Below are 26,607 nucleotides of genomic sequence, written 5' to 3'. Positions count from 1 at the left end.
ATAAATAAATAAATCCCTGAAGTTTAACTCCCTGCTCTTATTCAGCTGTCCTATGGTAGACCATCTGGAGAGGGGAAAGCTATCCAAGACAGTATGGATTTTTTAAATGGAGTATTTGGAATTGCTTTATTTTCTTTCTTTTTCATTTTTAAAAGTGGTTAAAATATTTAAACATGCTTAAAATGTTACATTGTCGATTATATCGGGTCCTTCAGCAGAAAGTACCAAAATCAAAAGTTCAGGATTCTCATTAGATAAATTCCATATTGGATGTTAAACCAATATTTTAGTTTATAATATTGTATATTTTTAAGTTTACACCTCTATTGTTCTATTGTATCTTGTGTTAATTGTGATATATGTAATATAAAATTATACATCTCATAAGGTTAAAATATAATCATAATTTGTTTAGGCTTCATCTTCTACAATGGCCCCTTTCTTGAATAACTACATATAGTGTAAAGATATATTTTTATGGAATAATTTACTGATATATTGTGAAAGCAAAGCATTATATATGCACACAACTTAAACCACTTATGGAATGTATAAAGGAGGAGAAAAAGCACTATGTTAATTCTATACAAGCCTCCAATATTTATGGATTTTCTGGCTATATCTCCAATATCCACATCGATGTAGCATGGTCAAAGTTGCAAGGTGTAATTAATTCAGACAGACATCAAATCAGAACTTCCCTTTCAACTCATCCTCCTCTCTCTCTTCCACCCCATACTACATCTTTGGCCAAAGTACCGAAAAAGGACCCAAAGTTGGAAACGTTGGCGAATAGGTGAAAAAAATTTCTTGTTCACCTCTTGCCTACGTTGCTCTTTCTTCAACTGGGCAATCTCACGGTTCCTCTTGGTCTCCACCATTCGCCGTCTTTGTTGCTCTTCACGCATTTGTTTCATCAGTGCTACCTGTAAGTAACAGTCATACCTCAACTCAATAATACTGATAATGAAGAAGACAGTCTTGCCAAACAGCAAATTTAACTAACAAGAGAATACAAATAGTTTGAATTGGTATCAGTATAGGGCCAAGATATTCTTAATGCAAGGATGTGGTTTTATAGAGATGACCCTAATACAAATGTCTGCTGGAATAACAAGATAAACACAGCTGATAATAAGTTGCTAACTTTTGGCCTGATTGAACCTCACTGAGCCTTTCAGAAAATAAAAATGGTACAAGATTCTCCCTATAAAAGCATGGATTAAAAAAAGAGACAGAAAGATCATGTTTTGCCATTTATATTGTTCAACAAATGTTCCTCCTTACACTCTTTGACTGTGGCCTATGTCCAGTATAGTCATGAGGAAAACACACAAACAGACTCTCTCTCTCTCACACACACAAAGGCACAACTGAATTACCTTTGCTTTCTTCATCTCTGCTACTTCTGCCTGCAGCTTCTTCAGCTCTCTCTCATATCGAGACTGGTTCTTGAGAAGGCGAGCGTGCTCCTTCTGGGCAGCCTGCAACTTCTGCAGGTCACGATTCATCTCCCTTAAACGTTTCTCATAATCTGCTTTAATTTTGTTAGCCTTCTCTTCTGTATAACATTCCATACTACCTGAGAAGAGGAAAACAAAACAAAGCAAAAAAACTCATATAAATCTCTATCAAGGCACTGTGCTTGGAGCAGTTTCTGAGAAGGCAGTAACGGAATCGAAATATAATACAAATTAAAACAAACCAAGGGAGATTTTTGAAACAGACCTAACCTATTGTAACTATATTTGAATACCTAAAATACATTACATTTCTGACACTCTTCTTACATAACAAAGGTATATAACTACATAACTAAATTAAATCCTACATTCTCCCAAAATCATAGGAATCAGAATTCAGAGTTCAGGAAGAATGCAAACTTTCCCAGCAACTTACCTATTCAGAGAGCAACGTTATGACTGACTTTTTCTCCCAAATCACTAAAGCAGTAATTATCATGCTAATACAAGGAATTGAGGTTGTCTCCCAAGCCTTACTTGAGGAAAGCATTTAATTATGCAACCTTCATCATATTCTGAAATGGTACATTCCTGGGAATGTATAGTAGTGCAGTAGTTATAATACTTTTTTCTGAATATATAGATCAGTTTTCAAACATTAAGGTAAAGGTAAAGGTTCCCCTCACACATACGTGCTAGTCGTTGCTCATCTCCATTTCTAAGCCAAAGAGCCAGTGCTGTCTGATGACAATTCTGTGGTCATGTGGCTGGCATGACTAAAAATGCTGAAGGGGCACAGGATGCTTCCCACCAAGGTAGTCCCTAGTTTTCTACTTGCATTTTTACATGCTTTCAAAGTGCTAGGTTGGCAGAAGCCAAGTAACTGGAGCTCACTCCATTATGCGGCGCTAGGGATTCAAACCACTGAACTGCTGACCTTTCTGATCGACAAGTTCAGCATCTTAGCCACTGAACCACCGCATCCCCTATGTTATCATTAGGAGCTAATAATAGATAGGAAACAAAAAGCATATATTTTGAAGGAAACGGGATTTATACACATATACAACTTAAGCTGATCTTTCTGGTGATCACTCATCTGACTACACAACATTTGACCATTTTGAGAGTAAGCTTTGAGTCACATGTTGCAAATTATGAGTTAGCATGTTGTGTATACCTAATTATTGTGATTTCTCAGCAACGATTTACAGAGTTAAGATTATGGACAGACCACACCACTGCAAATTAAAACAAATCATGGTTTGACATAAAGTGTAAATCTAATTAAAGATTTACTTACTAATTCAGGTTTGAGAGTCAGATAGTTCTTGTGCATTAAAATCATAGCTTTGACTGTGCATTCAGATAAAAAGCCTTTCAATACCAGAACAATGCAAGCAGATCCTGATCCACTTGTAAAAATCCAATTTTCCCAACCAGTAAACCCTTACTGAGATTCTGCAGCACCCTGTCTCTCTCCAGCTGAGTGTCACGGATCTTGTTCTGCAGCAAAATTAACTTTTCCTCATATTGGTGCTTCAAGGTTTGTAGGCGCCGTTGGCTGTTCTCCAGTTCATCAATTAATTTCTGTTTGATCTCAATCTCACAGGTCAAGTCAGCCAGATCAGCTTGGAAATTTGCTGCTAAATAATTGAAAAAAAGAATATAAATAAATATTACCATACAACCTGCTATGATCTTGCACCCCAGGCAATCTTCTGATTAAGTCATATTTTTTCCATCAATATGCATCTTATATAAATCTGCCTGTCTATCAATTAATCAATCAATCACTTACACATTCACTCACTCAATCAATCATATTTAGTCTTGAGCAAAATTGCTGGTATTTTGAACCTGTTTTGTTTGGAGAAATTCTCATGATTTTTTTAAAAAAATTCAATCATGTGGGGCTGCCCATTTATTTATTTAAATTATGCCACCCAACTTATTCTAAAAAGTGACTCTTTTCAGAAAAATGGAGTGCCATCCAAGGAATTGGCTATTGCCTTGTGCTGCCTTCAAAAACCAAGAGTTGTACTATATTTGGAAGATGGTGAGAACTCAATTCACTACAGCTTTTGAGACAGGAATGCATAAGGCCTCTTATTAAATTGAACATGGCCTTTTCCACCCAATGTCTTAGATAACAGCTTCCATTATCCTACTAACATGTCCAAGGTTGTATGATGCATTCCCAAAGTAATTGGGAAACACTACAACAATACTTAAAATGACAGCATATGGCCTATGCACTGATCAATCTTAACAAAAGACTCATATGTACCTGAAACTAGTATGCTGCTATGCATTCACCTAGAATCAGGAAACATTTATTTATTTGTTGTTGAGAAATATGAGTGGGAAAATTATTTTGCTATAAAAATTAATGTATTTACTTCTGAGATTTTCATTGGCCCAGTGACTGGCCAATGTGGAAACAGTTACTGGACAAAATTGAATTTTTAATCTCTTCTGATATGATGGTTCTCGTATTTTAATCATTACAGTGATGGCGTTACACACGATGAAACCTTTCAACATTTACTGCATGATATTTACCCTTTTCTTCGACATCTGAATCAGAATCCACCAGACTTTCTTCACTCCCTGAATCTTCTTCATCTTCTTCATCCTGGCCGCCTTCTTCCTCACAGCCACTTTCATCCCTTTCCTCCTTAAATATGAGGAAAATCATGATTAAAAAAAAGAGTTGCAATATTACTCCTTACAAGATATCAAAATATTAATCCTTCCCAATTTCTATTTGGACTTGAAACATACCAGCAGTTTGGGTAGTGGTGTCAAGCTGGTCACACCCACCCACTCAGTTGGCCACACCCACCCAGTTGGTCACACCCACCCAGTGTTGTCCATCCAGCCCTGATACAGCTCTCAATGAAATTGAGTTTGACACCACTAGTTTAGATCTAGGCTTTTTGAGAGGCAGCTTCTTTCTGTTTGTACCTGCAACCTTACTGAGATTTGCCTACAGTGATTGTGAACTCATTTAGTACAGCTTGTTTTTTTTAAATTCCTATTATGTATGAGCTTTTAACTGCTGACTCAAATGTTAATTTTAATCATTTGTTCTAGTTGTTTTCACTTTTTGTTTTAATTCTTATTTTAAGAATTGTGATATTTCAGCTGTAACTCATTGTTTTGATAAACTGTATTATATTAAAAGCCATCAACTTTTGTTTGATTTGCTAAATGAGGACAGAATTCTTAATTCACAATTCCTTATTTTGTTTTGTAATTCATATTGTATCAGCTACTGATTGATAGCAAGTCCCCTGCTTCTTGGTTGGGCCTATCATCACGGTATATGCCTTCAAATGGGCTTTATACAGGACCTTATCAGTTTTGGATCAGGCCTTGCTCTAGCTGTGTATCTATCTAAGTTTACACTGCTGCCTGATTTCTCTACTTCACATGCCGATGGGCGTTAAAAAAAAAAGCATCCAGTTCTTGGAGATGAGACAAGATATATTCCATTGAGGACCTGTATACTGCATGAGTCAAGAAGAGGGCTGTGAAAATATTTACAGACCCCTCACATCCTGGACAACACCTACCCTCAAAACAAAGCTATAGAGCACTGCACACCAGAACAACTAGACACAAGAACAGTTTTTTCCCGAATGCCATCACTCTGCTAAATGAATAATTCCCTCAACACTGTCAAACTATGTCTGCACTACTATTAATCTTCTCATCATTCCCACCACCCATCTCCTTCCACTTATGATTGTATGACTGTAATTTTGTTGCTTGTATCCTTACGATTTATACTGATATAGTTTCCTGATTGCTTATTTGTACCCTATGACTATCATAGGGTGTTGTACTTTATGATTCTTGATGAATATATCTTTTCTTTTATGTACACTGAGAGCATATGCACCACGACAAATTTCTTGTGTGTCCAATCACACTTGGCCAATAAAGAATTCTATTCTATTCTATTCTATTGCATTCTTAAGCTTAAAGAATTAGCTGTGAATTGTTTACATCAGGAGATTCTGAAAGCAGAGATTAAATTTAATGGAAAAAATGACTTGGAAGCCCTTTCAGTCCAACCTGAACTTGCACTCTATTCTTGGGAAAGTGCACTTATCTTCTTTATCAAGCCTCTGCAGTCAATGGAGCCCTATGGATGGGTGAGTAAAAGACCACAGAAGTTACACACACGTGAGAAGGAAAGCCTCTTACCTCTTCTGCCTCATTCTCATCATTCTCATCTGCCTCGTTTCCCTGCTGCAACCTCAACCGCTTTTTAAACCCTTCTTTCTCTGGGCTGTCAAAGAAAAGTGAAATTTATGTCAACGTTTGTTTTGTTTTTAGGCTATTTCTTTGGTTCTAAGATTTCAGTCTAAAAGGCAGAAGATCCACCATCAGAGTTGATATCATTACTATCAAAAGAACATTGCTTCCATTTATATCAATAATGAAAAACACCAACAGGACAGTCAGCCTAAATATTAATCTTTCTATAGATCTTGGCCAAGTCCCTTTACTTGACAATACCTTTACAATAGTGGTGGGTTGCTACTGGTTCTCCCTGGTTCGGGAGAACCGGTAGTGGAAATCTGCATAGGAGAGCGAACTGGTTCACTCTGAATGTCATTTGGGCCTTCCCCCCTGCCCCCCGCGCTATACCTACCTTTATTTTGTTTGGTTTTTGGTTAGCTGTAAGGTGCAGCAGAGGGGATTGCCATGTCTCAGCTGGTTTTATTCTCAATGCGTGTGGCGATTGTGCGCAAAGCACATGCACGATGCGAACCGGTGGTAAAACTAATTAAAACCCACCACTGCTTCACAAATCCTCAGCAAGACAAACCCAACCGTATTTACTATCTTTACACTATGTATACCAGTCTAGCAATAACAGTAGAAGCTCATCACAAGAATGAGCATAGAGACAAGCAGAATGACAAGATACACAATACCTAATTTATAAGGTAACCTAATTTATAAATATCAATATGAGTATAATGTATGTGTAATTACACAGGAGTGATGTCATAGGGCACAGTGGTGCTTATTTCTTGCTGCAGAACACACTGAACTTTAGTAAAAAGTTCTTCAGCCAGCTGAAACACAACCTATAATGCTTTAATTAGAGATTCAAATCTATTTGATTAATAAATTAGCATTTAAATTGCTACTCTAGGGATCCAAGAAACAGAAAAAATGTGGTATCAAAACACTCTGTTTGATTTCTTTTTTTCCGCCACTACTTTCATATACTAAGGAGGAACAAATGATAACTTAAACCCTTATAAATACACAATTCAGGAGCCAGAATAAGGAATCTTGCCAGTCACCTACGTTTTATCACTCTAATTGAGATAAGTCCCAAAGCAGGGATCTCAAGCAATTTTCTTTGCATCACTGATTTGTGTGTCTGTATGTCCATGCCCAAGTTAGTCTTAACTTCTGGCAATTGCCTGGCAAAGCTTTCTTGGCAAGATTTTCTGAAGTAGTTTGCTGTTGTCTTATTTCTAGGGCTGAGAGTGACAGACATAAAGTTACTCTGTTTAGTCATGCTCAAGGAGGAATTATAGTTCATAAACTCTATCCCAGTCCCTTTAACCACTACACCACCACACTCATACCTCTGATTACATATTTATTTAATAAATTTATATAGCCACCCAACTCACATAGGTGACTCTGGGTAGATGCAGTCTTCAATAATGGTTGCTGAGACCCAAGAATTGGTACAGAGGAAGGACAGAGAGAAAGGGTATGAACCATCCTTAGGCACTGTTATGAAGAGTGTGGCACTTGATGAAATTGGAAATGTGATCTACCTTTTTCTTCGCAGTTTTGTCTCCTTCTTCAGCCTCTCAACATCTTGCTTGGCCCACTGTAGAACGTCAGTGGCTTCAGCTTCCACCGAGGTGGCAGGGGAACGTGAATCTCCCAATCCAATTCCTGGTGATAAGCCCAGGGAATAGGGCAGCCTGGTTGAAACCCGGTTCAGATTGCGGCGTAGTGATTCATTCATAGCTTCACTCTCTAAGAGTTTTGTCCTACAAAGGAGACACACATAGACACAGACACACAAAATCACATCAGCCACCTAATTAGATACAAACTTCTTTAAAGTTCTCTGGTAGGGATAATTTATTTGCCCAAACAGAATGAAACAATACAATTAATACCTTATTTTAATGATATAATTTCCTGATATTTTAAATTCAAAAGATGACTATATTACAAGAACAGGATCCAATAAGCAAAATATGGTCCAAAATATGCCCTTCCATAAACCCATTTATATAGAAGAAAACTCAAAAATAAAAGGATAAAGCAAATTTTAAAAGTTCATCCTATTCAGATTCTCAAGATTATAGAAAACAGGCTGCATTGCATAAATTGTCTAATGATATCAAGGATTGATTCAAACACCAAAGAATGATCTTTCATAAGAATTCAGCAGTGATCAAAATGTAGCATTAAAGTTAGACATAATTCTTTTTTTTTTTCTGTATGATGTTTTCAAGTGTAAATACAAGTTTCAAGATGTCCTACAACATAACTTCAGGCACCTGAAAAATTTTTGGAGTTCTGCAAATAAGGAAGATTTAATCTTATCCAGCAGTTAAAAAACTGGCAATTTGTGCCAGATGTATATTTATAGGAACTGTCAACTTTTTCTCTCCCAAATCTGAATATGGCTTGTAGCTCCCCCACCCCAAAAAACCCTGAACATAAATTTAAAAAAATTCTATTTACCTGAGATCTTCAATTTCCCTGATGTAGTTCTGGATCAGAGCACCAATAGCCTCATTACCATCACCTGGAAAAAGGTACAAATAAGAAACAAAACATCAACTACAATAACAAAAACAGCTTTTAAAACTGAAGCAATCCTGTTAACAGAAAAAGCTAGGCAAAAATATCCCAAGAAAATGTAAGAAATCTTCTTGATTACTAGGAATGCTATAGGCAACAATCCTAAAACCAAACGATATATAACAATAGTCATTCAGTTAACTTATTTTAATATGGAGGGAAAATATCCACATCAGGTTTTTGTAGATAAAATTTGGTAGATTCTCTGCCTAACAAACATGTTCCACAGTTTTTGTTAGCTTGTTTTGTGGTAACAGCATTTGGGAGAGGCAAAGTAAAAAAAAGAGAGGGGGATCTCTTTGTCAGACTACCAATCTCTATTGTAGGTGAACAATAAGAAAAGGAATTATTCAGAAGTAACTCTACGTATTGTTCTTGCCTCTTTATACTGTTGGTCTTCCTTCTAACTCTAAATACCCAGATGATGGAGATGATGGAGGAGGAGAAGGAGTTGTCTGAGCTGCCTCTAGCACGTTTTATTATATTTTATTCTTTTATTATTGTTATTTGTTGTTTTTCATTGTGTACTCTGCCCTGAGTTTCAGGTTGTGTATGTAGCTCTATAAACTGAATAAATAAATGCTTCTGAAGTAGCTGTTACTCCAAAAGCAATGTACCCAGATTACGCATATTTGTCTCAATATATATGTAATGTCACATGTAATCTGTTCCTTAGTGAAGGAACTCTGTAAATTCAACGATTCCCCTGTTACTGAAGAAGCCTACAGAGTTCACTTTGAGCTGGCTCTCACAGTCTCACCTGCCTTGGCAAGAATCAGGTTGGCTTCCTGGCTCATCAAATGGGTGACACGGATGTTGATTGCATCAATGGCCTCCTGCATGGCTTTCACCCGCATACGTAAAGTGGTGTTCTCCTTCTGCAACATGGCGTTCTCCTGGTAGAGGTCACTGTAGCCTTCAGAGCCATCTTCTCCAATAACACGCTTACCCTTTGAGGTGGGGAGAAAACAATGGGTAAGGTTGAAATTAACAAAAAGCTATTCTGTGAGAGTAGAAGTTATAGAGCAAAACCATGTCATATTCTGGTACTGAGGTATTTATTCTCATATATGTTGAAGTAGGGTGCCTTTCATATATATCCTTTTGAACAAGCAATAGAAGTAGTAGACAAGATATATTTTTCTATTTGTATTTTTAGTTTTTGATTATGAAGTCTGCACAGGGGGTTATAGACATGATACGGGATAACATTAAAACAAACTACAACATAAAGAAATAAATCTGCATATAAGCTTCATAAGAGTGTGCCAGAACTTAAAAACAGGATAACTCTAGAGTGTAACTCAGAATAGATTTGCTTTTATAGGTAGTCCTCAAGTTACAACAATACATTTAGTGACCATTCAAAGTTACAATGATACTGAAAAAAGTATTTTTGGCACTTACGACCATTGCAATATCCACACTGTCATGTGATCAAAATTCAGATGCTTGGCAACTGTTTCATATTTATGATAGTTGCAGTATCCCAGGGTCATGTGATCAGCTTTTATAACCTTCTGACAAGTAAAGTCAATGGGGAAACCAAATTCACACAACAACCGTGTTACTAATTTAACAACTGCTGTGATTCACTTAGCAACTGTGGTAAGAAATGTTGTAAAATGGGGCAAAACTGACTTAACAAATGTCTCACTTAGCAACAGGAATTTTGGGATCAGTTGTGGTCATAAGTTGAGGACTACCTGTATTGTCTTTCTAAATAGCTAGATCTGGCAAATTGCCATAAGAAGAACAGACATCGTGAAGCTGCCTCAGCTCAAAAACATTTCTGCTTTGAAGTGTTATCTTGATGTGAAAAGTTAGTTAAACCTCCAATCAACAGCTTTGGGCATGCAAGCGTGCAGAAAGGATGTAAAGGCCAGTGAAGTAGCTAAGATGATACAACTTAGCAGCAATGTGCAGAGCCTACAAGTGGGGCTTCATTTCATTTCTTGGAGATACATCAAAAGGGTGCTTTATTATTTGAACCTCAATCAAAGCAAAGCTCTCCTCTGACACTTCATAAAGCCTACTTCTTAGTTACATGGCAGAGCAGAGCTAATACAATTCTTCATTGTTACAGTTAGCAATTCACTGGGAACGCTGGAAAGGATATTCGGTGACCTAGTTCACAAATAACACAACGGCTTAATACAATCTGGTTTGGATTTAGCAATGTTTCATTGGCAAAAAAGACTTGATCAACATGGCTAAAAAAATCTTAGTTAAGTATTATGTGCAAACACAGTCAATGAGTTCAGGGTAATAAATTAGTACACTTCTGAATGTTCACATATTTAGTGAAAATACAGAAGTAGCTTTTTAAGTCCCACTTTTCTTGTAAATTCACAATTCCATGAAAGTATTTGGAAAGAGGGGAGAGATTGTTTAGCAGCTGAGAAAATTTGGAATGTACTTTCAGCTCTGCTCTTATTGCTGAGGGGATATTCTAATCCTGAACTTCAAACATTATCTTCCTTCATGAACCATGCCCTTGACTTATCTATTTACACCAGTGGTGGAATTCAATTTTTTTTACTACCGGTTCTATGGGCGTGGCTTGGTGGAAGTGGTGTGGCTTGGTGGGAGTGGCTTGGTAGGCGTGGCAGGGGAAGGATACTGCAAAATCCCCATTCCGTCCCTACTTCTGGGAGAAAGATATTGCAAAATCTCCATACCCACCCCACTCTGGGACCAGCCAGAGGTGGTGTTTGCCAATTCTCCGAACTACTCAAAATTTCCGCTACCGGTTCTCCAGAACCTGTCAGAACCTGCTGAATAGCACCCCTGATTTACACCAAGAGAGAAATGTACTCCATTAGACCACATGTAGTTTCACTCCTCACAAATGCCAATATTTCACCCTGGGATCTCTTAAAAAGAGGCGGGGGGAGAGAAAAATGAAGTCAACTCCTTCTATTTTCTGGGTTCGCTAGTTGCATTATAGGTCATCAATATATCCATTTTGAAGAGAGAAGGTCAGAAACACTTCTGACTGTTCACATATGATGATTCCATTGCAGAAGGGAAAATGCTAAAGAAGAGACAGAGCTCATATAAAAATTGGCTTGAAGTTTTTTAAAGCAGTATTTAAGTAGGATTATATAAAACATCAAAGACTCAAAAACATACTGAAATCACTAGAGATATTTCTAATGCTAGAAGTCTGTATTTGATTTAGGAACAAACACTAATTTCCCAGTAACAAGAGGTCGCTCATGGCTTCTACTTACTGCCTTATATTCCATAAGTTCCATCTGGAGACGAGCAATTTCAGCTCTCAGGGCACTGATCTGCTGACTGGTCTTGTCCTGATTCACCACCACTTTGTTCTTGATGTTGCGAGCACGATTGGCATATTTAAGGGTATTCAGGGTCTCCATAAAATCCCGATCTGAAGGACTCACACAGGCAATCATCACAGTTTGACTATAAAAGAAGAGAAAAGACGGACTCAAAAAAACTTCACTGTAGTGTCAGCTGTGTCCAAATAGGAATAACAAAGCAGTTTGTCAAGGCATTTTTAATATTGACTTCTTCCAAATATGTTTATCTAGGAATGCAGCTCAACAAGCATGTGCTCCAAACTACATATATAGGATAAAGATCTACGTACAGTACATGTAAGGACCCCACTCATAATTCTGAAAAACTGGATTATCAGTGAATTATTAAACTATCTGCTCAATAATGAATAAGAAGCAGGGGATTTCAGATCCAAAATGTACAAGTAGTCTTTGACTTACGACCAGATTAAGCTCAAAATTTCTGTTGCTAAGTGAGACAGTTGTTAAGTGAGTTTTATCACATTTTATGACATTTCTTGTCACAGTTGTTAAGTGAATCACTGCAGTTGTTAACTTAGTAATATGGTTGTTAAATGAATCTGGCTTCCCCATTCACTTTGCTTGTTAGAAGGTGATCACATGACTCCAGGAAACTGCAGCTGCCATAAATATGAGTCAGTTAACAAACATCTGAATTTTGATTACTTGACCATGGGGATGCTGCAATGGTCATAAGTGTGAAAACTATCATAAGTCAGTTTTTTCAGTGCCACATGAGCTTTGAACAGTCACTAAACAACTGTTATGAGTCAAGGAGTACTTGTAGATTACAAAAATTTGTCATGAAAAGATTCTGTTGCCAAAATTTGCATGAAAACTATCTTAGGCATATAATATAACTATCTACACTACAGAAGCTAATAATGACATCTGAAAAAAATAAGCTAATGATGTGTTTCAAAATTCATTTTTTCAAACACCTCTGATGGCCTTGTCCTGACTTCTGATTAAGCACATCTATGGCCATACATGAGCAGTCGTTTTATCTGAGATTCTCAATGCCAGCAAACCCATATCAATGCTTATATGGACTTCCAGTTGAGCATAAGGAGCTCTATTAATGTTTCTTTCCAGTTACCTATTTCCACCAAGTGAATCTTGGAGAAGCCGGGTCAACTTTGAATCTCGGTAGGGCACGTGCAATGCTTTCTTGCTCTGATCCCCAAGGGCACTGATGACGTTTCCTAATGCTAGCTGTCAGAGAAATAGAAAAGTCAGTACTTAAATTGCCTTCTTTTCCTATTGCTTTTATTTTGGAACTGTTACTCCATAAATTCTTCTCAGATAACCATCAGAGCTCCAGACTATTTTCCTCCTTCCATTCCCTGCTTATTAGATTATAACACACATCGGCTGGGAAGTGGATTCTCCTCGCTTAAAGGAAGATCAGACTGATGAAATGACATAATTCTTTCATTACAGGAATGTAGTCTATGAATTTGTTTTTTAAAAAAAAGTCAGCTAGACTAAGAAACCACCTTCATTGAACTACATAAAACCGCCTATTTATTTATGAAACACACATCAATTCAAAGATTCTCTTCTCATTACAAATTCCCAATCCTCACAATTATGGGGAAAATGTATTTGGTAAAAATCATGGCTCTAAAAAATTGGCCAAATATTTATGTTTTATACATGACTTCCAGTTTTCTCCTTCATTGATTCTTTTACCTCCAGAAGGATCCTGAGAAATACTGCTTTGGCTACTGATCTTTTATGTGCCATTTCCCTTTTGTTATTTAATTCTTTCACTGTTTTGTAAAATAACACCTAATTTACAAGGTCTGAAATGATCATGGTCAGATAATACTGCTTGATGCTACTTATACACTACAAAAAATTTGCAACAAGTGTATTATATGATGCATGTTTCAAAAAGTCAATGTCATATTCATATTTTATATTTTCAAATATACCCTGCAGTTCTGTTAGGATTTGACATAAAAAAGAGCCGAGGTGTCGCAGTGGTAAGGGTGCAGTACTGCAGCTACTTCAGCTGATTGCTAGTTCAGCAGATCAGCAGATCAAATCTCACAGGCTCAAGGTTGACTCAGCCTTTCATCCTTCCGAGGTGGGTAAAATGAGGACCCAGATTGTTAGGGGGGCAATATGCTATTTAGTATATTGTCTTTGGTGTAAGCCGCTCAGAGTCCTCAGAGAGTGGGCGGCATAGAAATATGACTAATAAAAAATAATAAAATAAAAAGAAATCCATGATGCAGCTCTTTAACTAAATGTCAAATCTACTGATTGATATCATAAATTAGTCTAACTTTCATATTTTTGTAAAGACCAAATTACTCTTTTGTAACTATTCCAGTAAATGGAATTCTGCCCTCCAGAGGCAATACATAATATATTTCATAGGCAATCCCCTTTTATGAAACCTGCATTCTATCAACAGCTCAATTCTTAATCAATATGTCCCAACTCATTTTTGTGGAGACCTTAAATTATTGAGGGCACTTCCATATGAAAACTTTACACTGCCTCTTGAATAGTTTCAACGCCTGCACAATCATGCTCCAGAGTCTTGTTTGAGCAGCACAGCTGATTGGTTTCTTGGTCTTCTAGAGCAGGGTTCTCCAACCTTGGCAACTTTAAGCCTGGTGGACTTCAACTCCCAGGATTCCCCAGCCAGCTTTGCTTTGCTGGCTGGGGAATTCTGGGAGTTGAAGTCCACCAGGCTTAAAGTTGCCAAGGTTGGAGAACCATGCTCTAGAGGGTAAAAGGGGTTACTATAATATTAGCTTTATGCCTTAGACTTCAGAGCTTAGGAGTGAGCAACCTCATCCTACCTCCCAGCTCCTTGACTCTTCCCTCCATATAGCAAATAACTCAAAATGATTCCTCAGTATTTCAGGGATTAAGAAAATGGGCCACTTTGCTTTTTGTCCTCCTTCCTGGTTGTTTTTGAAATAACTCAGAATGAAGTAAGACTGAGGGGGCAGGCTGCTGGCTGAACCATGTTTGCGCTAATTTTTTGCCCGCTGGATAGAGCACTAGTGAGCATTTCTGAGTATTTCTTTATATTCTGAGATGACTGCAAATAGGGCTCTTTGTGAGAGTCTATGGAGCGAAGCTTGTGGCTGTGCAAGAGAGTGCCCTGAATCACAAGACGCTGGACTATTAAGGGGCTTATCTTCCTCACCACCGGTTTATTGTTTATATCCCACCATTCTATCCAAGCAAAAATGCTAAAGGCAGCAAACACAATTCACCAATAGAGATTCACCAATAGAAAATAATAAAATAAAAACAATATACTTAAAACATAATTAAACTACAACCAAAAATACCATATTCAGTCTTAGAAGCAATCCACCATACCAAACCACAATTGATAGAGATGCCTTCTTTAGCTCTCTCGCCTGTGGCCCCAGTTCGTTTCAACCTCTCTGAGCCAGCCAGATCAACAAAGTGGAATTTGGCTGTTCGGGTCTCATATTCACTGGTAGGCTGGGATCCATCCAGGAGACTATTTGTGTCTCCATTCACCTGTAGTAAGAACAAGTCCCAGCATTAGGTTACATGGTATAATTTGCTAAAATATCAACTATGGTTATATTGTCATTAAACCAAAAATACACCCACAAAATTAACTTGCTGCTGGCACGAAAAGCCATGCTTCCTCTTCTGAGATAATGAGACTGATTCAAGCTCCCAAGTTCTCATTCACTACATCCACTCAAAGTTCTTGTTGTGTCTCTAGTTCCTACACTACATCTCTACCACCAAAAATTCCACCCTTTCCATTTGATAGCAGAGGGGCAAGTGACATATTCCCTTCTGATGTCTGCTTCTCTGCCTTATAACCTTACCAAATGTACAGGAGAGCAGACACGCATTTGGCAAAGATAGATTGTAAAGATAGCGTGGGAGCGGGAACTTTGGACGTTCATCTGGGTGCTGGCTGTGGTTCGGGAGAGAGCTCCCTGTTTCAGGCACTGGATCAGCTGCAGGGAGAGAAAGGATATACTTTCAGACCAGGTGCAAAGCCCCCCACCCTATATACACACACGAAAAGGAAAAGTACTACTCCATCTTGTTTCAATAAGCTGCTATACTATCTTATTAAACATGGCAAAAATCTTCCCCAACACGCCGCAAAACAGTAATAATACAAGCTGAATTAGATGCTACATGCAATTAAATCTTTCTCTGAGCTAAAATGAGTTTCCAAGTGAAGAGTGGTTAAGAAGAAAGTGTTTAATCCTTTCCACTCTTGCTGTTTCTTACCTCAAAAGCATTTCCCCAATACAAACATAATTTAGGTTGCACTTCCTTCTGAATAGAAGGGTTATGCATTTTTCACAGGAAAATGTGTTTGTTAATTTCCTAAATGACTGGATTATTTATTTCAGCACAATAACGTAGCAATACAAATCTGGTGAAACAAGGTTAATGAAGATACTTGACTTGAAAGATATCTTGAAGAAGTTGTCTTCTGTTAGTACATAATCTTGGCAGGAGGACTAGCATGATTTATGCATGTATTTCAAATGCTTATTTCTCTTTTAAATATTGAAATGAGTGGAATGGTGCAATACAATTTAAAATTAGGACAAATTATTGTTAATAAATATATAGTAAATAAATGTGTTAATTCCAAATCTTATTATATAAAATTAGTCTTACTTAATCAAAATTCTTAAAACAGAGATCTGAATTACAAATAATAATAAACTATGCAATGAAGCCTGATATATTCAGAGGATGGGTTTTCAAATGTGGGACAAGGATGAAGAAGAAGAAAAAAAGAGTTTCTCTCAATGGGAGGTATCTTTCTTGGTACTTAGAAGCCCTAAGATTAAGGACTCTGCAAATGAAAAAAAATGTAACTACTGTACAATTTTGAAGGGCCTGGAATAGAGATTTTCAGATTCTTTCTGTATTTCCTCACTTAAAATAACTTTCTGCAGAAGACTAATTGCATTACATTTCTGAAATCATAACAATCAAATGAAGATGATAAGTGGCCATTCAATTTCATTTTATTTCTAATGAAACAAAGATCCTAATATTCTGCCAATATACATTGAATTTTTTGATTAAATTAAGAAAATTGTACCTAGAAATTTAAAATTTTAGGATTATAGCAGAATAAATTAATTTCTCATTGTGTAAAATTATTAAATGTTAAATTGAATGGTAATGGCTAAATTTAAAAATGTACAGAGCAGAAGAACATTTATATCCCCTTGGTAAAAGCACATTTTGAATTGCTAATCCCTTGACAATGGAAAAAATTGTTGAAAAATTGAGATTCAAAGCATATATATTTATGCATATAATTGAGCTGCTTTAAAATTGCTGCTTTCTATTATTCAATATTAAATGGTTATTTATTATGTCCAATGATTAAATAATGATATTCTTTTGATTGGAAATATTAGGAAATGCCATGCAAGGATCTAAAACAAATCCAACACTCCTTGCAATTCAGTATGCTGAAAAAGATCCTACACTGGGAGAACGATCATTATTTGAATAAAAGGAAGGATCTGTATGTATAAATTCAGTGCCAGTTTTTCTCATCCTGATGCTTTGCAGGTATGTTGAATTTCTCCAGCAACGGGGGAACGGAAATCCAATAAAGCAATAGTGCATCAGGTTGGCAAAGGTACAGTTGAGCATGGCAATTGTTCAGTGTGTTTTAGAAGAACAACACTCAAGAACAGGAATTTGGCTTTGTTAATATGGTTTTGGCTTTGGAAAGAATATCTGGCACGATTTGATTCATTTTATGCTTAATAAGCATTTTGTAAGTTAAGAGGCTTTGAATAATGGTGGAATTTTTTGTCTTAATATTGAGAAGCCAATTCTTTGTTTGTTTTATATTTACCACAAAAATATATAGATGATTCTTCACATAAATTCCCAGGATAGGAATGTATGTTAAAGTAATGAAATAAAAATAAAACAATTTCCCAGCTGCTGCTCTGTCTGTAAGAGGAAAGATTTATGGGGCCTCTATCATTTAACTACATATGGGGAATAATCAGAAGGACAAAGTGTAAGCAGACCCTTTCCAATCCCACCCTCTTCAGTCTCTATTGTAGCTTCCAAGGCTTGTTATCTGTTAAAACTAAGAAATATTTCCAACTAGATTCTAGTTGTTAGAACATAGTAAGAGTAACAATTTGAGCTGCAAAAAGTAAAAATGGAAATGTGATAATGATGTTTCACATTATGAGAAACAAAATGAAGAGAAATTTTTCATAGTTGAAAAAATGGGTTCAGTTATGGACACCATCCAAATAATGAATGATAATTAGAATCTGGATAGAATGTTGGAATGTTAACAACTCTAGTGAACTCAGAATGCAACCAAGCTAAAGTTTGAAACATAGTTGAAGAATTCTAATCTCAAAATCCCACACATACACAAAATCAGTTACTGCAGTTCAATTAAAGCTTAATTTTCATAATTTAACCATTTTGTTGCAAAGGTAGGAAAGTGGAATTTGCTATCTCAGTCTTTAGATATATTTTACAGGTGAAACTGAGTAAATAATAACATCTTCTCTGATTTAGAAGATAAGCTTGATTGGACGGATGAGAACGAACGTTGTCTTACCTGAACGTTCCTTTTCAGCTCTCTGCGACTGCAATCCACCTCTGGGTTCTCTTCTTCCTCGCTTCCTATTGACTGGGTGATTCTTTTTAACTGTCTCTCCATGCTGTGGCCACGCCCACTTTCCCATGATGCACCAGTCTTTGAACGAAGGCGTGACCACCTAGTAGGCAAATCAAAATCTCAGAACAAGCCATATAAACTTCAAAACTCTGGAACCCGTAAAAAAACACAAAAAATCAGAAATCAACAGGGCGGGTGTGGATTGCAGTCGCAGAGAGCTGAAAAGGAACATTCAGGTAAGACAACGTTCGTTTTCCAGCCCTCTGCTCCTGCAATCCACCTCTGGGATATACCAAAGTTCAAATCCCAGGGCGGGAAAAACTACTTGGACTCAGCCTCCTGGACCTCAAGCACACTTTGGAGAACACGTCGCCCAAAAGATGCTTCGGCCGAAGCATACGTATCAATTCGGTAATGTCTGATGAAGGGTGTCACCGAAGACCAAGTAGCGGCCCGGCATATGTCTGAAACTGAAGCCTGCGTAGCCCAGGCGGCCGACGCTGCCGCACTACGAGTAGAGTGAGGTAAGATGCGACGCGGCACCGGACGAGAACGTTGTTTGTAAGCTGTAGCTATGCATGTCTTTATCCACCTGCCCACTGTGGATGAAGAGACCTTGTGGCCCAAGGAAGGTGGATGAAACGACACCAGAAGAGCCTCAGTTTTACGGATGGATTCGGTCCTGCGAATATAACGACGTAGAGCCCTACGCACATCAAGGGTATGCCAGTCTTTTTCGCGTTGATGTTTCGGCGACGGGCAAAAATCCGGAAGGATAAGTTCCTGAGCCCGATGAAAATATGAGTTCACTTTAGGTAAGAATGCTGGGTCCAAACGTAGTATTACTGTACTAGGTTGAAAAATACAGAGATCTTTTCTAATCGATAAGGCGGAAAGCTCAGACACCCGTCTGGCCGAAGTGATCGCCAAAAGAAAGGTCAACTTGAAAGACAAAAACTTTAAAGGAATAGACCCCAAAGGTTCAAAAGGAGGGTACATCAAGGTCTGAAGAACAAGGGAAAGGTCCCAGGTCGGGTACCTATGAACGACAGGTGGGCATAGATTTACTGCTCCATGAAGAAATCCCTTAAGTAACGGATGCATAGACAAAGACGAGTATGGGGGGCACCGAATAACCGTAGATAATGCAGCCGTCTGACGACGAAGGGTAGATGGTGACAACCCTTTGTCTAAGCCGGATTGCAGAAAACACAGCACGTCCTCTATCTGGGCTGAAGTAGGGTCCACCAGGTTGGCCGCACACCAGCGACAGAAAGCCCTCCAGGAAGAGTCGTATATCCGTGAAGTTGACGGCCTACGAGAAGCTTGAATCGTACTTATGACGGAGTCGGGCAGTCGGTCCTTTCGCAATATAAGCCGCTCAAACGCCAAACGGCCAATTGGAGCCATTCTGGCTCTGGGTGGTCGATGACCCCTTGGCGTAGGGCGATGCGGTCTCGTGGAATCAGCCATGGTGGACGAGACGATAAGGCCACAAGATCTGCGTACCACTGTCGACGAGGCCAGTTGGGAGCCACCAGGATCAATTCGGCCCTTTCCTCCAAGAGCCTCCGAATTACCTGAGGAATCAAGGGAATTGGGGGAAAGGCGTACAAAAGCCCCTGGGGCCAGCGGCATCGCAGCGCATCGTGATCCATCGCCGACTGGCAAGGGTAACGAGTCACATACAGTGGAAGTTGAGCATTCGACGGACTGGCGAACAAGTCCACGATAGGCGTGCCGAATAGAAGGATGGCTTCGTGAAAGAGCCGCGGATGCAGCTGCCATTCCGAGTGATCGAGACTTTGTCTGCTTAGCCAGTCTGCCCGCACGTTGTCTACGCCGGAGATGTGATCGGCTCTCAAGGAAAGAAGGTGGCGTTCCGCCCACCGGAAGAGACTCTCCGCTTCTAACATCAGAGACCTCGAATGAGTCCCGCCTTCTTTGTTTACATGGGCCTTGGCTGCAATGTTGTCCGTGAGCACAAGGACGTGGTGACCCTCCAACTGAGATTGAAAATGTTGGAGGGCCAGGCGGATTGCTCTGAGTTCCAACAGATTGATGTTGTGGCCTCTTTCTGGAACGGACCAACGACCCTGCACCACCTGATGTTGGAGGTGGGCTCCCCAGCCGCGAAGGCTGGCATCCGAAGTTAGAGTCATTCTGTGTTGAATCAGAAAGTGCGAGCCCTTGCTCACGGCTGCTCCCATCCACCACCGAAACGACAGTCGAAGTTGGGGTGGAAGGTATACTTTGTGAAGGGAATCGCTGCGTCCCGAGCGCTGGTAAGGGAGCAGAAACCATTGCAGTGGCCTCGCGTGACGTCGTGCCCATGGAACAATTGAGAAGCACGACACCATCTTCCCCAGCAGTCGTGACAGCTGGAGAAGGGGGACGGAGCGATGAGACAGAACTTGACGTATCAGGTCTTGAAGACTTGAGATCCTGTCTGGCGATAGAAAAACCTGGCCCCGAATAGAATCTATCAACGCCCCCAAGTGCAGCAGTGATGTGGACGGGTAAAGGTGACTCTTGGGAAAATTTATGGAGAATCCGTGATTCTGGAAGGCCATGACGACAAGATGAAGGTCTCGAGCTGCCTGACTCCTGGACGATGACAACACCAGGATGTCGTCGAGGTAACAGAGTACCCGCACCGGGATCTTTCGGAGTGACGCCGCCACTACAGCCACTAATTTTGTGAAGGTTCTTGGGGCGGAGGATAAACCAAAGGGCATTGCGCAATATTGATAATGATCGTCCCCAATTTGAAAGCGCAGAAACTTCCTGTGTGAAGGAGACACTGGGACGTGCAGATATGCCTCCCTGAGGTCGACCGATTGAAGGAGGTCGCCACGACGAACCCCCCCCAAGATGGACCCCAGGGAGTGCATCTTGAATCTGCGGTAGCAAATGAACAGGTTTAGTTGTTTCAAGTTCAAAATGGCTCGATAGCCTCCGGAATGTTTCGGAACGAGAAAAAGTGTCGAATAGAATCCCAAGCCATGTTGTTCTGGCGGGACCCTCTCTATCGCCTTGATGCTGAGTAGGTGGAGGACCTGTTCTTGTAGTAAGTGACCCAGTTCGGGAGAACGTGGCGCAGGGCAGCAAATGTGGCGAGAAGGAGGACATCCCAGGAACTCGATCGACAGGCCCGAAGACACTGTGTGAAGGATCCAAGAGTCCGTGGTCGACTGCTCCCATTGATGGTGGAAAAGCTGCAGACGACCTCCAATGGGATCCTGAGTCCCGCAGTCATTTCCCCCTGCGGAATTGTCGGTATCCGGATCCTCGAAAAGGACGCTTGGAAACAGCGGGGTTCCTGGTTCTGTCACGAAACCGCTGGCGATCAGAGGAACGGTCGGGGCCGAAGAATTGCGAACGTTGCGAATAGGCGCCCCCTGACCCCGATGTCGCCCGAAAGGATTGTCTTTGATAGTAGGGCGTATAGCGTCGTTCAGGTCTGCGATATGAGGAAGTTGGCATAATCTTCCTCTTATCCTTATCCTCGATAAGGACAGGATCTAGGGCGGAGCCGAACAGATTCGGAGCCTTGTAGGGTGCCGCTGCCAAACGCCATTTGGCCTTGGCGTCGGCCTTCCAGTTCCTAAGCCAAAATAAACGACGGGACGTAATAGACGAGGCCAATGCCCTGGATGTAAACTTCACAGAATTCAAAGATGCATCGGCCGAATATTCTGTGGCCGCCACAATTTTGTTTATGTCCTGGTGGAGGCGTGTGTCTTCAGGTGGTAGCCTGTCCTGAAGCTGCCGCAACCAAAGCAGAGTTGCCCGGTTAAAAAAGGATGTAGCGGTCGCGGTCTTAATAGCCCACGCCAGGGCTTGATGTTCCTTACGAAAGGAAAGCTCAGACTTCTTGTCCTCCGATTTAAGGCCGTCCAGCGCGTCTGTTGAGAGAAAAGACGAGGAGCACAGGTTGGCAATGGGTGTGTCCACTACGGGCAAAGACAGCATAGCGTCCAAGTCTGGTGCCGCACAATATAATTTCTTATCAATGCTATTGGGGCCCGTTGACGACGCTGGTTGAGACCAAGGAGATTGTAGGACGTCAGAAAAAAGTTGAGGACAGGGAATGAAGTCCCTGCCCGGCTTGGAAGAGGAGAACAAGGCTTCGTGGGGGTTCGACACGGACGCAGTCTCAGATGTTGCAGGCGCAGAGGCAGACATGTTAGTGACCTGACGAGCCTTATGTAGAAGAGATTTAAACAATGAAGGCCTGAACAGCCCCGTAAAGGCAGGAACATCAGGAGCGAGGCCCTCGTCCTCTGAAAATTCTAAATCCTCCACAACATTCTCCCCCTGATCGGATTCATCCGAAGAATCAGGCGCCAAAAGGTGAGAAGGCCTCGGAGTCGGTGCCATAGGAGGTTGTGGCACCTGATGGGGGGCCATCTGTACAAGAGGCAAGGATGGTTGCTGGATTCCCGCGGCCAAAATTGAAGACAAGGCGTTAGACAGCAAGAACTGCAAGTCCATCTGGGGATGCAATAATTGTCCATCAGCCCCGCGAAGACCAGCGGCGGTTGGTGTGAAAGTCGCCTCAGGGCGAGAAACAGGAGGGGGAGCGGGGTTGAACAAGCCCACTGATGAAACATCAGGCAACGAGATTGAAGCTCTTTTTGACAGCTGTCCGGAGGTACCTGGCTGTGGTGGATCAGGCGCCTGGGCCCCGCCAGACGCAGGCGCCAAAGGTGGTGGATTCTGGCCAGTCGGAAAAACAGAGGCCAAAGTGGCCTGCCTGGCCTTGTCATATTGGCGCTCCAGAGCCCTATGGCGTCGTTGTGCGTCCTTATCCGCCGCTGCCGATGATTTAGGCTGGCGTGAGTCCTCAGGAGCAGACACGGCTCCGCTACGAGATTTGGACTTGTGCTTGGGTGGAGCCCTAGGGGGGCTGGGCTCACGCTCCTCATCAGAGGAAAAAAAGGCATCTGCCATGACTAATAAGATTAAATATAACCAACGGGTTTTTTTTTTTTTTTTTAATATATATATATATATAAATGTAATAAAAAATAACTTTTATAATATTTAACTTCTTTTTTTTTTTTTTTTTTTAATATATATATATCCAAACACAAGCTGAACTATATACACTTAGCCCTCTTTAACTGCGAGGGGGGCCGAAGCAGCCCAGCCAAAGCTACCTCCGCCAGGAAAAAAACAAAGGCTGGACACGATGTTACAGGGAATTAATAAATACAGTCCAGGCTCCAATAAAATTAGTGGGACAACAGACAGCTGGTCCACTCAACTGGGCAGGCTGACAAGCAGGCGTACACCCCAACTACTATATGGCGTAGAGAGAGGGTGACCCAGGAAAAAAACGGCCTTTAAAGGGCGAGTTTGCCGTTCAAAATGGCGCCCGCCAAATCGCTGCCAGGAAAACTGCGACAAAATGGCTGCCTTGGGCCGTTCAGAAATGGCGGCAACACAGGCGGCCTGGAACTCGCGTCCAAATAAGGATCAAGGGCAAGCTTCGCTGGACGCCGCCCGAGGGACGGGCGTCAGCACAATCTCACCGCCGCAGCAGCCGACACTCTCCACGAGGCTGCGGGCTGGAGCGAAGTCTCCGACTCTGCCTGGGCGCCTGAAGCCCCGAGCGGCAACTTTGAAAGGCTGACAAATGGATCGCAGCACACACACACGGCAGCGGTGAGAAAATGAATAGTACGTCAGAGGCCGCAGGGCAAACCTTGCGGAGCACTCCGGAGCCGCCCTAAGAGAGCCCAAAAATAACGTGCAGAAATTGGTGTGGGGGAGGAGATGCGGCAATCGCAAACCCCCGCGCTCCACACCGGCGGCTAGAAATAAGGGAGGGAACCACCCCGAAGGGCCGGTAACCCGAGCTGCTGTCAGAAATGCGAAAACCCCCGGGCGGAGGACGTGCCGGCTCCCCAGGCACCTATCTCGCGCCCCGCAGCTCACCAAGAGAGGCTCTCACCGATCAGAGAAAAAATGACTAAGAAAAATAAATAAAAAACCTAACGCAAACTGCTAAATTCTCCAAAAAATGAGCACGAAGAGAAAAGCACACCAGTCAGTCAGCGACTGAGTGAAAAGACTGGTGCATCATGGGAAAGTGGGCGTGGCCACAGCACGGAGAGACAGTTAAAAAGAATCACCCAGTCAATAGGAAGCGAGGAAGAAGAGAACCCAGAGGTGGATTGCAGGAGCAGAGGGCTGGAAAAACTACTAGACAATACCAGGATTGTAGGCTGGATGGGGAAGTTGAAAAACATATGGGAAGAAAGTTAATGACAAATCATTTCCATACAGTACTGTTCTTCAGAAAACTATCCATCTGTCCAACTTTACTTGAGTTCACTTTTATCTACTTTATTTGCTAGGTAAAGTGAAGAGAATATAACCTCTTTTAGCGTCTGTGAACATGGAATCAGAAATTGATAACTGCTCTAGGTTCAGTAAGATGAAACATAGGAGAAAGAGTTTACGTGTAAAAAAATTAAATCACTTACCTCATCCTGTGAGCTAATGAGACGTGATGTAACACCTGTGGTATAGATACCACCACTGGCATCTTCATGGATTTTGATGTTTGATTTTCGGTGGCGATTCTCAGGGTCTCTTGTGCTATCAAAAAGATCCAGGATCTCCTCATTATATAGCTGAACAATGAAACAGAGAAACAAATTACTAGTGAACGCATTGTTTTGCTTTTTAAACTGTTCCACAACAAACAAAAATGGGTAAATTTTTACATATACAAATGTTTGAAGATCAAAGCTTAGTGTTTTATTTTGGTAGAAAGTGATGCTGACTACAGTGTCAAAAAGCCTATAAAAGAATTAGCAAGTTTAAAATTCTGTAATTATTACAAATAGTGTGAAATTATTTATCTCCTTTGGTTTTAAGATTTGGCTCTTTTTATAAGAAGACAATTTCATTATTGGGGGGTAAAACTAAAGGAGAAGTTATAGAAGTAAAAATATGGAGAGGTACAGCACTAAATGAAATACATAATTCCCTTAAAAGCCTACTCAAAATCTGAACACTGAGACAAATGTTCTATTATATTTGCAGCAGCCAGAAGCAAGTAAGTAAATTATACAATTTATTCATGTGGCAATCCTCAGATCTCAACAATGTTTCAACAGTAATGAGATCGGAGGGCTATGAGAGAGTTGCTTGTATTTTGCATTTTCTTATAATTATTGTTAAAAATTTATCTTCTGTTCACAGGTTATTTATTGTATACTCTCTCTATATAAGAATGATAAATATAAGGCCTCCTTCAAGTCAAGATTGAAGATTCTGGTGGCTTCCTGAACACCATATAGTTTTATTGGCAACAATACAGAAATAGTTTACTGTGGGATTTAACTTTTTAACTTCTCAGCCTTGCATGCAGACAACATATTCCCTGGAAGTCTCCTACCCAAATATCAGCCATGTTAATATTTGATTAAGCCAATTAGTTAAAAGCTGCCATCTGTTAAGACTATACAGAAATACCCAATACTTTAACTTGTATCTGAACTGAAATAATATCACTGTTCACTATTTATCTTCAAACACTGAAATAGAGAAATTCCACCCCACCTACCAGTCCCAGTTGCCTTATCAGTGAGTTTCTAAACACTCTTAACTCAAGACTCACTCTCTTCAACACTAATATACTTACCTCCAAAAACTGTGCACTGACTTTGAACTCTGGGATGGGGACCCCCTGATCTTGTGCAGCCTGCTTATGTGCGTGTATGCCATTGAAGAGATGGGCAATGGCCCGTGGAATTATGCCCTGCTGCTCTTCAGAAGTGTTCATGTCAAAACCAGTACCCATGGTATAAGTCTTGCCTGCACCAGTCTAAAAGATAGTAGAAGAAATATTTCATGGAACTGTCTCAGGACAAAATAGGTAAGAAAGCACGTACCTTTGGTCTGTTCTGTTGATCACTCAAGCAAACACAGAATATCCCTATCAAATTACTCCTTGCCTTATTTTTTTAAACTCCAGTTCATGCCACATCCTTTTGCATATTTGTCATAGTTTTTTCATTAGCTAAAGTGAGTCCACATTATACTGCATCTCTTGTGTAACATAAAAACATAACACTGCCCTGGAGAGAAGAGAAATACGAATTTCTAAAATGAAAAGCCATTTAATGTCACAAGCTAATTTGCAAGCTTGTCAACTGCTATTTTTATCAACATTAATTTACCATGTATTATTCTGGCACCTAATTAATTCATTTCAAATTTTCTCCCATCCTTTCCCAAGGGCTGGTGAGAACCAGTGTGA

General features: G+C 40.3%; 1 protein-coding gene across 4 annotated transcripts in view; it reads right to left on the bottom strand.

Moving 5' to 3' along the window:
* KIF21B (kinesin family member 21B) overlaps positions 1-26,607 on the bottom strand; it is a 75,159-nt gene that overhangs the window by 23,620 nt on the left and 24,932 nt on the right. For all 4 annotated transcript variants that reach the window (XM_034414736.2, XM_034414737.2, XM_087889569.1 and 1 more), the window contains exons 3-16: positions 25,990-26,172; positions 24,824-24,973; positions 15,508-15,642; positions 15,017-15,184; positions 12,762-12,877; positions 11,570-11,765; positions 9,094-9,283; positions 8,214-8,277; positions 7,286-7,507; positions 5,682-5,766; positions 4,029-4,143; positions 2,918-3,109; positions 1,383-1,582; positions 819-926 (exon numbers count right to left, since the gene is read on the bottom strand). In XM_034414736.2, the coding sequence (XP_034270627.1) occupies positions 819-926; positions 1,383-1,582; positions 2,918-3,109; positions 4,029-4,143; positions 5,682-5,766; positions 7,286-7,507; positions 8,214-8,277; positions 9,094-9,283; positions 11,570-11,765; positions 12,762-12,877; positions 15,017-15,184; positions 15,508-15,642; positions 24,824-24,973; positions 25,990-26,172 (2,124 nt within the window). The remainder of the gene's footprint in view (positions 1-818; positions 927-1,382; positions 1,583-2,917; positions 3,110-4,028; positions 4,144-5,681; positions 5,767-7,285; positions 7,508-8,213; positions 8,278-9,093; positions 9,284-11,569; positions 11,766-12,761; positions 12,878-15,016; positions 15,185-15,507; positions 15,643-24,823; positions 24,974-25,989; positions 26,173-26,607) is intronic.

The sequence above is a fragment of the Pantherophis guttatus genome, chromosome 3, assembly GCF_059756535.1.
Source record: "Pantherophis guttatus breed Tessera chromosome 3, ASM5975653v1, whole genome shotgun sequence".
Lineage (NCBI taxonomy): Eukaryota > Metazoa > Chordata > Lepidosauria > Squamata > Colubridae > Pantherophis > Pantherophis guttatus.
The sequence above is the reverse complement of the archived record's forward strand: the minus strand, read 5'-3'. Positions and strand labels throughout refer to the sequence as shown.